At 32.8% G+C, this 16275-nt stretch overlaps 2 protein-coding genes across 2 annotated transcripts; one reads left to right on the top strand and one right to left on the bottom strand.

The window, feature by feature from the left end:
- Positions 1 to 8580: 8580 nt before the first annotated feature.
- LOC126735377 (60S ribosomal protein L5) lies at positions 8581 to 9600 on the bottom strand. The gene has a single exon (XM_050439340.1). The coding sequence runs from the start codon at positions 9545 to 9547 to the stop codon at positions 8654 to 8656; it is 894 nt and encodes a 297-aa protein (XP_050295297.1). The 5' UTR covers positions 9548 to 9600; the 3' UTR covers positions 8581 to 8653.
- Positions 9601 to 11470: 1870 nt separating this feature from the next.
- Positions 11471 to 13156, top strand: LOC126735086 (glycine cleavage system H protein, mitochondrial). The gene is made up of 5 exons (XM_050438984.1): positions 11471 to 11880; positions 11993 to 12072; positions 12409 to 12472; positions 12537 to 12668; positions 12979 to 13156. The coding sequence occupies exons 1-5, from the start codon at positions 11763 to 11765 to the stop codon at positions 13080 to 13082; spliced, it is 498 nt and encodes a 165-aa protein (XP_050294941.1). The 5' UTR covers positions 11471 to 11762; the 3' UTR covers positions 13083 to 13156.
- The last annotated feature ends 3119 nt before the right edge of the window (positions 13157 to 16275 follow it).

Genomic DNA, 16275 nt, shown 5'->3' on the forward strand with positions numbered 1-16275 from the left:
TGCACTGGTTAAAAACACAGCAGCCAATAATTCAGTTAATTTACCAAGTGATTTACCCTTAAAAGCTACAGGGGTAGCTTTTCTGAAGAGTGCAAAAACTTCTTTAGCTTTCAAAATGGTATATAGTACAAACAGTGAAGCTAATATAGACACGTATGGATAATTAAAATAGATTAATATTCTTGATACACCAAATTTTGTATAATTACAGATCTGATCATTCATCATCAACAATAACTGCATCTGAGAATTATAGTTCTACAGTAACCGTGGAGTCTAGGTCAACAATTACTATTTCTCATCCAAGCCGTTTTTGTTTAACTGCTACACATTCCCTGACTCTGCCAAGGAAAAGGTATAAATACACTCAAAATAGACTACTAGTTTTATGCCATGTATCATCCTATTCTATATATCTTATTTAAAAGTGATATGGTATTTTATTGTATTATATTTGTTTAATTAAATGCAATTAATCAAATGTATGACATTACAAAGATTCTCTATAATAACATACATTTTATTGATCAATTGGATTATCATAATACATTTTTTTAATTTTTTCTTTTTAATTTTGGTAATACTATATTTTTATGTATATTATTCTAGGCTAAAATCAAAATGATATCCTGAGGACCTAAGCACTGATGATTCCACCGTTTCAAGAGCTTAATCACTTGTCACCAGATTATGGAAAAAAAATAAAGAACAGAAAATTAAAATTCGAAGATTGCAACAAGCAAATTTGCGCCAAAGAAATTGAATTAGATGTCTCAAGTCATTATTAAAATACTTACATGAAATAATAACATGATTTTATGGAAAAGCCCAACATACTACATATTTTATTTGACTTGTAAAAGCATTTGTTTGTATATTACTACTAATAAACTCTCTAATCTAATCTATTGTACATAGTCTTTATTCTTAGCTTTGTTTTTTAGTATAAATTAATATGATATAATATTTGGTATTAGGTATTATATAGGTCACTATTAAATGTCTCAAAACCATTATACAGGCTAAATACTCATAATAAAAATCTTATAACCTACAAAAAACCTGCAACTCCTTCACAATTTGAACATCCTTGTAGTTTTAACTTTTTCCGCTGAAGCAATACTGTCCCTTTGAAAAAGTCAGCAGCATAGAAGTATATATTATGTGATGTAAGTAAGTGATGTAAAACTGAGTTTTGTCCAATATAACAATAGCAATAAAATTTTGCAAAATGTTAAAAATTTGTGTCTTAAAACATGATTTATTAAGAAATCTATAATATTATATTAATAAAATATTTAATTTCCATAAAAATGCTTTGACAAAAATGCTGCCTTTCATTAGGACCTTCCTCTAATGAAGTCCATTAAAAAAAACACATAAATAGCTCATAAATGGTAATATTACTTATACTCAAACTCTTTATTTATTAATTGATAAAAATTTATCAGGTAAATATTTGTTGACGACGTCACTGGTAGAGAGTGCTTGTATCTGTGACATAAACAATGCAATCGAGCGGCGTTGCGATGCCATTACCGTTTTCTCGTTTCTTCGTACTTTATTTTCATTTACTTAACTTATATTGACTTCGATATAGAGTATCTTATCAAATTTATTTTTAAAAAATGCTTGATATTTTATTAAAGGGGAGCAGTAGTATTGTTTTGTGCCTTCGGAAACAACTGAAAATTTTTATGATATTATAAAGTGATTTTTGCCATTTCTCTATAAGCACTTGGCATCATTGCATCAGAGATGTTGCAAGCAAACAAACCTGCCCATAGTTCCACGGCATGCTACTTCTAGCCTTTCAATGTTCTAAGTTCGGCTAGAAACCCCGCAGTTCTTATAATTCCTTCTTTTGCTTTTTCTTCAATGCTTATTTTTTTAGAACTTTCTGCAAACATTTGACTTATTTTTACTTGACTTTGCTTGCCCATTGATGCTCTCTGCAAAGCTTTAACATGCTTTTCAGTCTCAGAATGTTTTACTAGTTGGGTTTTCCCTGCAGATACCTTAACATCACATTTACAGTAATCGCACCTTAAATTAAAAAAAAAAAAAACGTTTACCTCCATTAAAATAAAAGTTTTGTTCGCCTTAAATTATATATATCCGCATTAAAGCAAATTTTAATTAGTTACGATTCAGTAACTCATATTATCATTTAATTCTCGATTTAACATTATTATAAGTGAATTTAGATTTTGTACTCAATAAATCCAAATTGCACTTATTTTTACAGAAAGTACCTTAACTTAAAATATCATAAATACCTACCAGGCAAAGCCTGTCCCCTTTCTGCTGTTCTCGATCCATTGCAAACCCGGTATATTTTTCCATTCCTTTTTAAAATTTTGCTTATAAACCTTTCTTTTCTTGCTAGGTCCTGGAAGAGATATACTCTTGGATGTACTACTATAATATACATATATATTATACATGTATATTATAGTATAATAAATATAACAAATATATATATATATATTTATATATATATATCTATATCTATATATATATTTGTTATATTTATTATACTATAATATACATGTATAATATATATGTATATTATAGTAGTACTATATATATTATACTAGAACTACTAGAATCACTGTCACTCATACTTTTTAATTATTTTCAACTCACAAATAATGCTTTACAATACCAAATACACGAGCAAATGCATAAAACTTCGTGAAAAATATAGCCCGTAGAAATATCCGAGAATCTCGGGGAATCCCCATACTCGTCAGTATTTCCCGTTTATATAGGGCTGTGCGGATATTATTTAAGGCTTTATGATATTTATATGTGTACATTTAGTTGTAGTTTTAGGTTATTTTTATTTTATTTTTATTTTTACGACTAATATTCTGAGTTACGATTTTAAATCTTTGTTTTTTTTTAAATCATGAGATTTTTAGACAAAATCATGAGATCTCATGATAAATCATGAGACCTGGCAACACTGACTGTCGCTGCTCTATCGATGTCACCCACTCCACTACCCCTTTTTGCGATTGCCAATATTAAAAAGGCATATTTGAGGCATGTTTATGAAGGCCCTATATATTTGTGTTCTGTGGCGCGCCTTAGAAAACTATTAATGCTGTCTTTGTTTTGGACTACGGCTGGTAGCGGAAGTTTTCGTTCCGTATTCCCTTATTTTAGCGTATTAAGTTTGGGTTGGGTATGGTTTTTTCATAGATATTGATGTAGTAGAGTTATTACATTATTTGTTTGTTGTTATGTTCAAGAAATAAGACGCGGCTGGCGCCGTGCCGGCGCCGTGTGCTTCCTGGCGCCGGGCAGCATCTTTTGCCCCTGCTGCCCCGGTAGCTACGCCACTGAACCTCATTAACTTCCTAGATATGTTTATGAAATTTAGCACACACCCCATATATGTATAAATAATTTATACATATATGACACACCCTCTCAATATCAACAGCCATTTTTTGACGTAGTTTTTTTTTAAGTTTAACAGTGAAGCCTTGCGGTACTTTAAACAAATTAATGCAAAGCGAATCGCCCAAAATTCACGTTATTTATAAAGAGGTTGCTAGAACAGTTAAAACAATTTTAGATTATTATATTAAGGACGAATATCTAAATGCCAACATTGAAAATATAGATTTTAAAGACCCTAGACTTTTTTTAAATTTAAATGACATGTACTTTTCTGCCCACATAAACTCTGCCGATCTGGAGAAAAACCGACTCGACATGGTAAAATTAAGATGTCTAGACTTTTATATTGAGAGTGTGGAGCAAATATTGTCAAGATTTCCACTTAAAAACTCTGTGTTTCAGAAATTAGAATTTCTAGATCCTGAGGTAGTTAAATCAAGAAAAATCAGGTCTATAAGTAATGTTTCTATGTTGTTTAAAATTTAATTCCTGCTGATATGCAAGTTATTGACAATGAATGGTTGTTACTTAGAAATTATGAAATTAATTTTACCTGGAAAGGTATTTGCGATTTTTGGGGTAAAATTGCTAAGATTAAATGTGGGGAAAATACAGAATCCCGGTTTCCCAATTTAAGTAATTTTGTGTTTAATTTATTAACTTTGCCGCATTCCAGTGCTAACGTAGAGAGTGTGTTTAGTCAGATAAATTTAAACAAAACAAAACAGAGGAATCTGTTGAAAACTCCTATGATAGCTGCTATACTGCACACCAAAAGTTTAGTGGGCAGAGGAAACCGTATTTGTTCAAATTTTCCAATAGGAAAAGATTTGCTTAAAAAATTAAATAAACAAATTTATGATTCCGATGGGTCAGAATAAAATAACGGATATTTCGGATTTTTGTTTTTCAGTTATTTACTTTAAGATTATGTACGTTTGTTTACTTTAACATATAATTTTATGTTTTTATTTAAATTTGTTAATAAAAAAGTAGATATTTTGGTACTTGTATCTTTATTTCATCAAAAAAATATTTTAATAAAAATAATGTATGTTTTTTTTTTTAAATAAGGCTTAAAACGCCATCTCATGATTTTTTTTCCAAAACTCATGATTTTTTGTTACATTTTTCATGATTTCATTTTATTTCACCTGGCAACACTGGCGACAGTGGGCAATCCGCAATAATATTTATCGCGTGCATCGTGCATTGTTTAAGTATATGTTATTTTCATAATTAATGCGTGAATTTTGACGTATTATTTGAGATTCAAGTTTAAAGAGTTTGGTGGTGAACTTTTTGGCGGCATTTTTCCGCAAGGTAAGTAGTACCAATGCTTTAAACTAAGAGGAGTGCTTAATCAGCTTTAATAAGCCTGTCATAATTTTTTTTTCTGTATTTTCGGCTTCCTTGCATGGGCATAATACAGAGCTTTTAGTAGTTTTGATTTAGTCAAAATGTACACAATTAAAATGTTCTGTAACTTGAACAGGCAACGGCCGCGGCCGTCATCAAGTATCTATATTATACGGCCGCCTTGACTTTGGAAGTTAATAAGGTGCTATTTACAACAATGCATAAGAGTGAAATTGATGTTTTTTTTTATATTACAACGGTACAAGACTGACTTTGATAGCATTCTAAATTCTAATATAGTCAGTTATTATTGTAGGATTATAATTTAGAAAATCAAAAAATTTAATATGGTGAGGGGCTTACTAAGGGATTTTTTTTGCGCTTGTGCGGCTTGTGCTGCCTTAGAGTGTCTTGGACCAACTTATTTATTTTTTTTTTTTAGAAACTGATAATGAGTAAACAGAAGCCCAGTGGCTGGGAGTATCACAAACGGCGATTAGAACAAGAAGCGAAGAATTCGAAACTCCCCAAAATTAGTCATTATTTTAAACCTGCGCCAGTGCTTGTTGAAAAAATTTCTTCATTACCGTTATCAACGTCTGAAAAACTTCAATCTTTCAGTAATTCCTCAATTGCTCCAGTTTCTGCAGAGTTCTTGGCGCCAAGCGTATCTGGCGTATACCATACATTATCAAATAACGAAAAAAATTGTTAATCTCAAACTTCTTTACAAAGCAAACCTTCTGCTTCTTTAAAAATTACCCATTCTTGTTTTGACTTGACTTCATTTGGCTTTACATCAACCTCTACCAATGTTCCACAAGAAAATAACAGAGCACAACTCCTTTACTCAGAACGTTTTCATTAAAAAATTTATTATTAAATACGGATCTTGTAAGCCAACTGAATCTTTTCCTCGAAATGCCGGGGGTAGGTTTTTTTCGGCAACTTATTATTTCTCGAAATTAAAAAGTGCCTAGGCAGTGGTTGTGCTATTCCTTGGAACAAAGCGTTTGTTACTGTGAACCTTGTTGGTTATTTGGTAATAGATCAAAACCATATTTCAAAATTAACTGGATACAAGGAATATCCAATTGGGGCATGTTATCCAGAAAAATTAATAAGCATGAAAATGCCAATTTTCATATCGAATCATGTGTTATTTATGATGCCTGGAAGGCAAATAAATGTATAGATTCTCAGATGGAAGACATTCTCCGAAAGAAAGCCAATTTTTGGAGACAAGTTTTACGTCGAATTATAGATGTCACATTAACTCTGGCAATACGCAAACTCCCATTTAGAGAACACCGGGTTTCAAAACATGAAGTTGAAGGGACTCTAGTAGATGGAAATTTTTTATCAATTATAAATTTACTAGCAAGATACGACCCAATTCTACGACAATTACTAGAGAAACCAAGTGGATCAATTAGATATTTAAGTCCTACGGTACAGAATGAGCTTATCAATCTAGTGGCGGGACAACTAGAAACTGAGTTATTTATTGAAATCAGAGATGCTCCTTTTTTTTCAATTATTCTGGACACAACACAAGACATTACCAAAATTGACCAACTTAGTCTAATATTTCGCATTGTTAAAATTATCAAGGACGAAAACAGTCAAATCCCAAAAGATATTCAGATTAAGGAGATTTTTACAGGATTTTTTGCTGTTACTGATCATACTGCCACAGGATTATTACAGTTTGTGAACGATGTGTTTACGAAGAAATATATCGAGATTTTCAAATGTCGTGGTCAGGGGTATGATGGCGCTAGTGTCATGAGTGGATGCTACAATGGTTTGCAAGCGAAAATAATTGATATGGAAAAAAATGCTCACTATGTGCCTTGCGCAGCCCAAAATTTAAATTTGGTTATCAATGATGCTGTTAACGGAGTATCCGAAGTTTCTAATTTCTTCGATCATGTGGGTGCTTTGTATGTATTTTTTTGAAGCAGTGTAAAACGGTGGGACTTGTTAAAACAGTCTCCTGTTAGAAGCATCACATTAAAAAAACTAGCTCCTACTCATTGGGCTTCGAGGTACGATGCTTTGGTTGCCTTAAGGGCTAATTACAAAGAAGTTTTGCATGCTTTGACAGATATAATTTTAAGAGGTAAAGAAGCGAAGCAGCAGGTCTAAAAAATATATCGAAAAATTTGATTTTATTTTACTTATTGTGCTATTCTCGAAAATATTGCAAAGTCTAAATATTGCCTCACAATACTTACAATCCAAAGATTGTGATATGATGGAGGCTACAGCTTATTTAGAAAGTGCCTATACAGAAATGATAAACTGTAGAGAAAATTTTGATGAACTTAAAAGTGAAGCAATAATTTTAGCAGCGTAAACACTGAGTTTTTAGAAAAACGAGCAAAACAAGTTAAAAAGTATTTTGATGAACTTCTGAGTGATTATAGGTTTTCCGATGCCGAAAAGAAGTTTAAAATCTCAGTATATAATGCTACTCTAGATATTGTAATCAACCAGTTAAAAAATCGATTATCAGGTTTTCACAATGTTTCTTCAAAATTTAACTTTCTATTCCCAAAATTTCTTATTTAGTTAAGTGATGATGAACTTAGGAAAAGGGCGGTATTGTTATTTGAACAATATAATGATGATTTACAATATGAAATTGGGGTCGAAACGCCAAACTTTTGATATGTGATCATCATACTGCCACGGCTAGTTTTAAAGATTTACATGCAGCGTTTTTATTATTTTTAACAATTCCAGTGACTACTGCTTCTGCAGAGAGATCTTTTTCGAAATTAAAAATAATAAAAAATTATTTAAGAAGTACTATGTCGCAATCGAGACTTAGTAACTTGGCTCTTTTGAGCATCGAAAATAAAAGAGCTTAAGGTTTGAAGCTTGAGTGTTTAATAGATCTCTTTGCAGAAAGCAAATGTCGAAAAAAAGAGTTTTCATAATGGGTAGACAGCAGAAAGGTTTATATAAATATAATATTTTGTTAAAAAATTATCGAGTTTTTATTTTTTTGTCCCCCTCCCCCTCTTCAGAAATGGCATGAGCGTGACTGGGCTCTGATGACCGGCGCCACTAAACGAAGCTACGCCACTGATGAGGTTATGATAAACAAAAAGATTTTAACACCCTGTAGCTCAAAACTGAAAATCACTTAAGGATTAACATCCTTAAGGATCAGCATCTTATTCTGTAACACCCCGTATATGTTGATTTTACTTACTATGCTATACTGTTGATTTTTATTCGCCAGGCTGGTGAGAATGGCATTATATAGATTCGACCCTACCAAGAAACCTCATATGTGAACTTTTGACATTAACTAAGGAAAAAGACATAATTTCATTAAATTTTGATAAACTGAGTTAAAAAAATGGCCCAGAGGTGGAAACCATTTTTTCACAGGTCTCTTTGATTAACCCTTAAAAACTTAAATTTGTTAACAAGTAGGGCAAACGCTGATATACAAGGTGTTCCATATAAAAAACAAAAGTTAATAATAAATAATAATTGCATTTCCATGCTATGTTGCCAAAATTTCGATTTAGCGAAATTTTATAGGAATTTACTCTAAGGGGTGTTTATGTGCTTATATAATCCTTATACACACTTGATATTTAAAAGTATTGCTTATTTACATGCTTTGAATAATTATTTACCCATCATAATTATTTATCAGATGAGATTAGATTAAACTTAAAGATTTGCGACAATAAATCAAAAAGTGTCTTAAAATAAATGAGTTTGAAAAAAAATTGAAAAATTTTAAATATTTTTAATAGAACAATAAAAATAAAACAAACATTATCATTGCATGACTGTGTATATTACACAGAATAATGCCTTATATTATAAAACAACAATGTCAAACTTAAATCTAAGGCTCTTGCTCAGTAAGTTTGGCCAAGTAGCTCTTCTTCTTCTGGGCAACGCGGTCCTTACGCTCAGCCAAAGTGAGCTTCCTCCTGTTCCACCTCTTCTTGGTGACCACTGGGGCGGCCTCCTTCTTCTCGTGTTCAGGGTTAGCCCTGATTGCTGCATGGGCATTCTTGTAGATACCTTCAATCTGGTCAGCGTTGATTCCCAACTTGATGTACTGGCTGAATTGCCTCTTGAATGCCTCAGGATCTTCCTCCTCCAAAGACTTCATATAGTCAGCAACATGGATGCCAAAAATGTGGTTTCTGTGAACTTCAGCGTTGAAGTTCTTTGACTCAGCATCGTAACCTGGGAACCTCTTGGTCGAGTGGGGAATGTTCAAACCTCCATCTACAGCTCCCTTCATGGCGGCGAAAACTCTGGCACCAGTCGAGGTCCTGTTTAGACCAGTATCTAGGTAACACCTGAAAGCTCCTGGGCCGTCTTCGGCGGCTTCAACGTTGTATTCATCACCGGTGACATCGGTGGTTCCTTGGTAGAGGTTATCCAATCCCAACTGTTTCAGGAGACGACGTGCCAACAAGAGACCGGTGCAATAAGCGGCCGAATAATTAGTAAGACCCACTTTAACGCCATATTTCGGCAATTCGTGGGAATATGCGGCACACACGATTTTATCACCTTCGATCCTGGAGTAAGCCACCTGACACGTGATGTCTTTGTTGGACAGACGGACAATCAAGCGGTACTTGGGGGTGTTGTATTTGTTCTTGCATTGAACAATGAGTCGTTTACGCGCGTAGTAATCGGTTTTACCTTGCCTGCGCCTCTTGAATTTAACTTGGAACCGCTTGAAGTACTGCTTATTCTTCACTACTTTCACGAAAGCCATTTTCGGGCTGCGAAATGGCCGACGGACTCAACCAAAAGAAAATGTGCTTCGTGAAATTTGACGTTTAACCTCCAAAGTCATCAGTCAGTTGTCAATAGCGTCATAACTGTCAAATCTGTCAGTCGTGGCGAGTAAGTCGGATCCGAGTATCGATATTATATATTATGCTAGTTAATTAAGATGTCTAGAAGAAAATAAATACATTTTTTAAAACATTATATAAATAGTGTTAACATGAGTTGGATAATGTATATTATCAAAGAGGTCTGCATAAGTCATGCTGAATATCGACAAGCACGACTGATGGGTTGCCTAGAAACAGGATTAACTATCCTAAAAGTAAGAAATGTATACTAAAAGGACTATTGAATTTATTTTGGAATCACTTGAAGTACAGCTTATTTTTTACTGATTACACTAGTGATGCGAAGAGTCCGGATTAATCGTCCGTTCAATCCGAATATCAAATTATTCCGAATCAATCCGGATATCTAAATCGTCCGGATACACGCCGCCCGTTCGACCGACAATGAAATAAAAGCTTGCACGAAGTGACACGAAGTTGCACGTTCCACCGGCTAAGAGAATCCGAATTAAATCGTCCGGACAAATAACCCGGCAATCGGCAATATCGCCGCGTCGCCTTGTGTAAACCTCTTGCTTTATCTATCCTTATTGTACTCATTTAGAAACATAAGAGACAATATGAGAACGCCCGAACTTTTTAAGGGTCGCCTGACCTTCAGAAGTTTTTTTTGTAAACAAAGCATTTTTGCAGTGATATTTTGCATCGTTTAAAATACACTTGATTTATTACATACATAATTAGCTATTTTAGTTTTAACATCTACATGATGAATCCGTAAAAGCGAAATGTCTAATGGGTTGCATAATGCATACCTTATATTCGAAAAACAGCTATAAAAAACGTTTATCGGACGGTCGAGCATCGAGCCCGAAACATGGCATAATTTGCCGAACGGGCGAGACATCGAGCGGATGAATTAATCCGGATGAAAAAACCGAATTTTCAATTCATCCGAATCAATGCTGTCCGGATATTGAATTAATCCGGATTTTTACAACACTAGATTACACAAAATCCATTTTCGGGCTGCAAAAGATTGATCGACTCAACCAAAAAAAAAACTGTGCTTCCTGTAATTTGACGTTTAACCTCCAAAGTCATCAGTCATTTTTGTGTCATAACTGTCATGTCTGTCAGTCATGGCAAGTAAGTCGGATCCGAGTATCGATATTACGAGTTTTGTTAGGTAATTAAGATTTTTAGAAGAAAATAAATTAATTTCTTAAAACATTTAGGCTTTGTATTTTCTCTTAATAAGTTATAGCAAAAGTGTTAACTTGAGTTGTATATTATCGAAGACGTCTGCATAAGTTATGCTGAATATTGATAAGGACGTCTGGTGGGTTGCCTATAAGCAGAATAATCAATATTATAAGCAACTAAAAAACTGTATACTATAAAGCACTCTTGAAATTAATTTGCAACCACTTGAAGTACTGCTCATTCTTTTCTGTTTTTCCGAAAGCGGGCTGCAAAATGGAGCACACACAAAATGCGCTTTGTAAAATTTGACATTTAACTTCTAAAATCAGTTGTCATAACTGTCAATCAATGCGAATAAAATGATTCAAGTATCGATACAGATAACCTATAAGCTTAGTTTGTATTATGTTTATGACTTCAATCACATTCCTTTTCTTGTTAGTTAATTTGAGAAAGATCCCCAAGTCATAATATCGATACCTCGTTGTATATTGAAAAAACGTAGATATGCATAGTTTAGAATATCGATAACTTAACTTGATTAAACGATAATTTGACGTACAAATAGACGGCCTATAAACCCGAAACTGTCAACAGTGCCATCTATCTATAAAATGAAAGCTGAAATGGAACGACAGTGACAGACGTTAATATATTATTTATTTAAAAGGCCCTAGGGAAAATAGCAATAGCAAAATAATTTAGAAATTAAATATTTAAAAACAGAAAATTTAAAAAAATAAGCCGTTTAACTTAATCAGTCTGCCGATAATGTTTACAATAAAATAAGATAAAAGAATTAATGTCACGAGCTTGACCACCTTATCACTTCTTCTTTGGCTCACTGGTATAGTTCACACAGTTTGGACTTATTTTTAATAGTTTCGCGATAAGAGCGAGTCATTTTCGAAGAAGTCACGAGAAATGGCAGTGGTACCGCGCGTTTTATGTAACGTATCCTGTAGGTTATTCAAAAATGTCTCTCAACTGCCAAAGAAGTCTAGTCAGAAGTTTCTTCACTCTTCCAGACAGTTATATGCAGGTAACTTAGAAGTTATATTAACAGTAAAATAAGGAATTTAGGCAACATGTGCCAGAACACAACTTGCCTGACCTACATAAAAGCTTAATGCACATGAGAAATATTATTTCAGAAAGACTGTTCACACAAAAACACGAATGGGTGATGATTGATGGAAAACTTGGCACTGTAGGAATCTCAGATTATGCCCAGGTAAGTCATCTTTATATACACAGAAAGATTCAAAAGTAAGTGTAAACTTTAGAACTGGTCAGGCAATGCTTTCTAAAGAAGGCCTAGGACTGCTCCTTTGTCGATGCACTCCAAATCTGTTTTAATGCAATATTTCCCTAACTAACTAAATACTAGGGTTTTCCTCCAACTTTCAAAATATTAAAATTTAAGTCAAGGAAGTCCTATACTGTGTGGAATAAGGGTTGAAATTACCTTTTTTTTTACAATCGTAGCACAAGAATATTGAAATCTGCTCTTCAAATTAAGGAATACTTTGTTTACATTTATTTGCATCACTCTGTAAAATGATTTTAGGAGGCCCTAGGTGATGTTGTATATGCCCAACTGCCCGATGTGGGCATGGAAGTGAAACAGAAAGGTAAAAAAAGCCCCACACTGCCCTTCTGTCCACATTTATTCTTAAAATTATCAGTTTTTTGCAGATGAGTGCGGTGCATTAGAAAGTGTTAAGGCTGCCAGTGAAATCTACAGTCCTCTTAGTGGGAAAATTGTCGAGAAGAATGTTGAAGTAGAAGAAACCCCTTCTTTAATTAATACCTCATGCTATGATAAAGGTATATAATATCATAATATTTTTATCTATATCTAAATTAACAAAATATCATTGATTTTGCAACAATCTGGTATCAAAGAAAATTTAAATAACAGACCCCCTGCAGGTTGAATAATATTGTTAGGTCTAAGGTTAAGATAAAAGATTGAAGGTTGCTCAAAGCATGTTGAAATCATGGTTAATAGTAGTGAATTCATTTGAGAGTGGAAAAATTTAAATAAAATTAGTAACAGTTTACTTAAAACCAAAATATTTTCATGAATATCATTTAAAACTTATATGAATTAGGTACAAATAATATAATTTTTTAGGTTGGCTATTCAAGCTGGAACTAAGCAATGAATTAGAACTTCAAGAGTTAATGAGCGAGTCGAAATATAAAGAATATCTCAAAACTCAAGAAGAAGATCATTAGAAAATCCCTTGTAGTCATTAGAGTTAAGTGAAATGTTATTCCTTATCAGTTTGTATATTAAATTGTTTAATTCATCCTTATATTATTATTTTTATGGATATTTCTTAGCCTGTTGACCTATGTTATCTAAGTGTAGCAGTTTTTTGGTATAATAATCATTAATGACGCAGGTATTGCCACATAGCTATTAAAGAAATAAAATCGTTAGCAGAAAACATTTGGGGTATAAAATTTAAAAAAAAAAAACATTTACCATGAGTGTATTCACATACAGTTTGGATATAAAGGATGATTTGCATATTGGTGTTTAATTTAAAATGTTATCAAGTGCAATTTCATGTCTTATTGTATTAAATACTTGGCCACAGTAAACCTGCATTAAGTATTTTTTTTGCATGCTTATACTAAACAGGAAAAGGTTAGTTGATTGCAGTTCATTTTATTTAGGAGAAAGTCACTTTTAAAATACGATACCGATAACTTTTTGGACTAACAATATATAACTTTTATACCTACCTTGTAACTAAAAATGAACATAATGATTTTACTTCGATCTCCACGTTTTTCTTTTAATTTATCTCAGTTTTCCGCCCTAACTAGTCTATTATCATAGAGAAAAGGCTGCAAAAACAAAATGGCGATGATTATAAAACGTGTATAATCTGGCGACTGTCCACTGTAATTTCAATTAATAATTCATCAGGTGAACGAAACAATCTCTCGATTTCTTTCCTCTACACCTTGAACAAGATGATTTTGAGAAAAATTGGTCAAAGATAAGGTGAAATGCCATGACTGATTTCCGAAATTATAGCTTGGATTCCAATATTTCATATCCTATAACAGTTATAGTACTTCACTCTGTAGCAGAGAGAATAGCTTTCTTTGTAGAGCCTTATTTGTAGTTTTTGATGTACAAAAACTACAAATAAGGCGTTTGATTGTGTTTATCGCGAGATTTTGGTGGATAAACTTTGTAGATAAGAATTTACAGAACTATAATACTACTTTGCTTACTAAGGACATGTGATTCATTCTCTGTAGTAGAAATATGTTACTACAACCTTATACTTGCAGTTATCAAGAACCATTTGAGATATGGCTTGTTCGTAATTTAGGTTAATATCTTTAATGCGAAATTAAGATGTAAAGAAGGGAAAGTATTGTACAGTAACAAAAAGAAACTCAAACTTCTTTAACTCTCCAACAAGGAATGTAATTTGGCTACTTGAACTTAGAAATACTGCATTTATTTAAGTCTCTTACATTAGTTAACATTAAAAATCCTATACAAGTTTGCAAATATAAAAAGTAATAATAATAATAATAATGTTGAGGTATAAAAAGTACCTATAAGAGAATTAAAACATAAATACGGTTAAATTTGACTGAAGTGTATTAATCTTAAAATTGATTGAATGATATAAATATGAGGGTGTCTTTCTTATATACGGAAATGTTGAAACAAGGATTAAAATGGGTAAGACTAGAGGTTTATTTAAAAATATGTTAAAGGTTGAGGTCTTTAAAAAAATGGTATTTCACGTTCAACGTTTAAGTTCACACTCAATTTTTTATGCTTTTTTACAGCTGATACCTTGTCATAAATTAATTAAAAATCCTTTAAGTTATTAAGAGACATTTTATCTGGAATCATGATGAGTTCAGGTATAATAATGGATCATCATCGGTCAAGTCCTTTTTAAGTGTACACTATTGTGCCAAGATATTTCTCCAATGTTCGAGGTTTACGTCATTGCAAAAATGCATTTCTTCCTCAAACTTATTCACCCAACAAGTTTGAGGAAACCGGTTCAACACTAGATAAATCAAAATCCAGATGACCAATGTTCGAGAACGTGGAACGGATTAATCTCTGTTCGAAAGTGTGCATAGATCATCGCACTTTGCACGAAGACCTAAAGCTGAAGCCCTCTAAAACTTAATTGGTGTAAGAATTAAAACTCCAGGATGCCATTCAGAGGCTAGAATTCGTAATTCAAGCAATCGAGCACTTACACTTTTTGAAGGTGAAAGGGGATGTTCTCTTACAGTTAATGTGAGCATGTTAGACGAGTTTTTGTTGCCTGAACAGCATAATTTTCCATCAAAGAACATGGTTCCAGTAGGATGAAGCAACGTCATACATATCCATTGCATCAAATCGTGCAATAAATTGGCCTCAACGTAGTCCTGATTTCATTTCTATGAAGACTTTTCCCTGTGTGGTGCAGTTTAAACCAAATACTCTCGACGAAATGGGAGAATCACGGAGCCTACCCGCGTATCCGTCATCAGAAATTTTGATGTTACGTTGAATGAGTGTCGTGAACGCAAGGGAAAACATGTGCACGATATTATTTAAAAAAATAAATTCCTAAAGTGTGTATTTAAATAATTAATATTTTTTTAAAAATAAACGGCTTATTTTCTTTTTTATCGATTTTTTACTTAGAAAATAACTTTTGAGGCACCTTGTAATAGTCACAAAGAAATTCTGAAAAAAATAAATAATGTTTAAAAAAAAATATTTTGCTAAAATTTAGTTTTTGCTTTCAATGATTTGTTAGAAGCAGAAACTGGAATAGAATTGTTGAATCCATGGTCTTCTTCTTATTGTTACACAGTCTAGGTCTCTAAGACAGTTTTTTTGATGAAGGACAAAGGTAGAATTCGAGAGGAGGATTTATCTCAGGTTAATTAAGTAGGTTTATTAAAAACATGAAAAGCAAATGGAAATAACTTTTCTTTGAAATATTAGCTACGTTTACAACGCGGGTACCAAATATTTAATACTTAGATCAAATGACATCACGAGGACTATTTTTTCGGTGTAAATGGCAGCGCACTAAAATTTGATGCTTCGCAAACAGGGCAGATTAAATTGATTTTTTTTCTGTGTAAACACCTAGGACCTATTTTGCAATATCAAAATAACAAGTTTGACATTTTATTGGAGCTTGGCTTTGGGTGAGGGAGGCCCTAAAGGTGCCAGATATAATAGGTCTAAAAGCGGGTGGTTCGATTCCGCTTGTTTTCGAAATTGGTTTTTTACTGTGGTAGTTCCATTTTTTAAAAATAAACCTGAAAAAAAGGTGAGTAGGTATAACAGAGAGGTTTAAGTCATTTTACCCATATTTAATTTTCATTTTAGGCTCTCATTGGGGACAACTTATCTTCTCACTTTTCCGAA

Source organism: Anthonomus grandis, chromosome 4, assembly GCF_022605725.1.
Source record: "Anthonomus grandis grandis chromosome 4, icAntGran1.3, whole genome shotgun sequence".
NCBI classification, from domain to species: domain Eukaryota; kingdom Metazoa; phylum Arthropoda; class Insecta; order Coleoptera; family Curculionidae; genus Anthonomus; species Anthonomus grandis.

Excerpts from the sequence above, each read along its gene's own strand:
- LOC126735377 (XM_050439340.1), bottom strand. The coding sequence starts at position 9,547 with ATGGCTTTCGTGAAAGTAGTGAAGAATAAGCAGTACTTCAAGCGGTTC.
- LOC126735086 (XM_050438984.1), top strand. The coding sequence starts at position 11,763 with ATGGCAGTGGTACCGCGCGTTTTATGTAACGTATCCTGTAGGTTATTC. Across the intron at positions 12,473-12,536 it reads CATGGAAGTGAAACAGAAAG|ATGAGTGCGGTGCATTAGAA; the intron begins GTAAAAAAAGCC and ends AGTTTTTTGCAG. Across the intron at positions 12,669-12,978 it reads TACCTCATGCTATGATAAAG|GTTGGCTATTCAAGCTGGAA; the intron begins GTATATAATATC and ends ATAATTTTTTAG.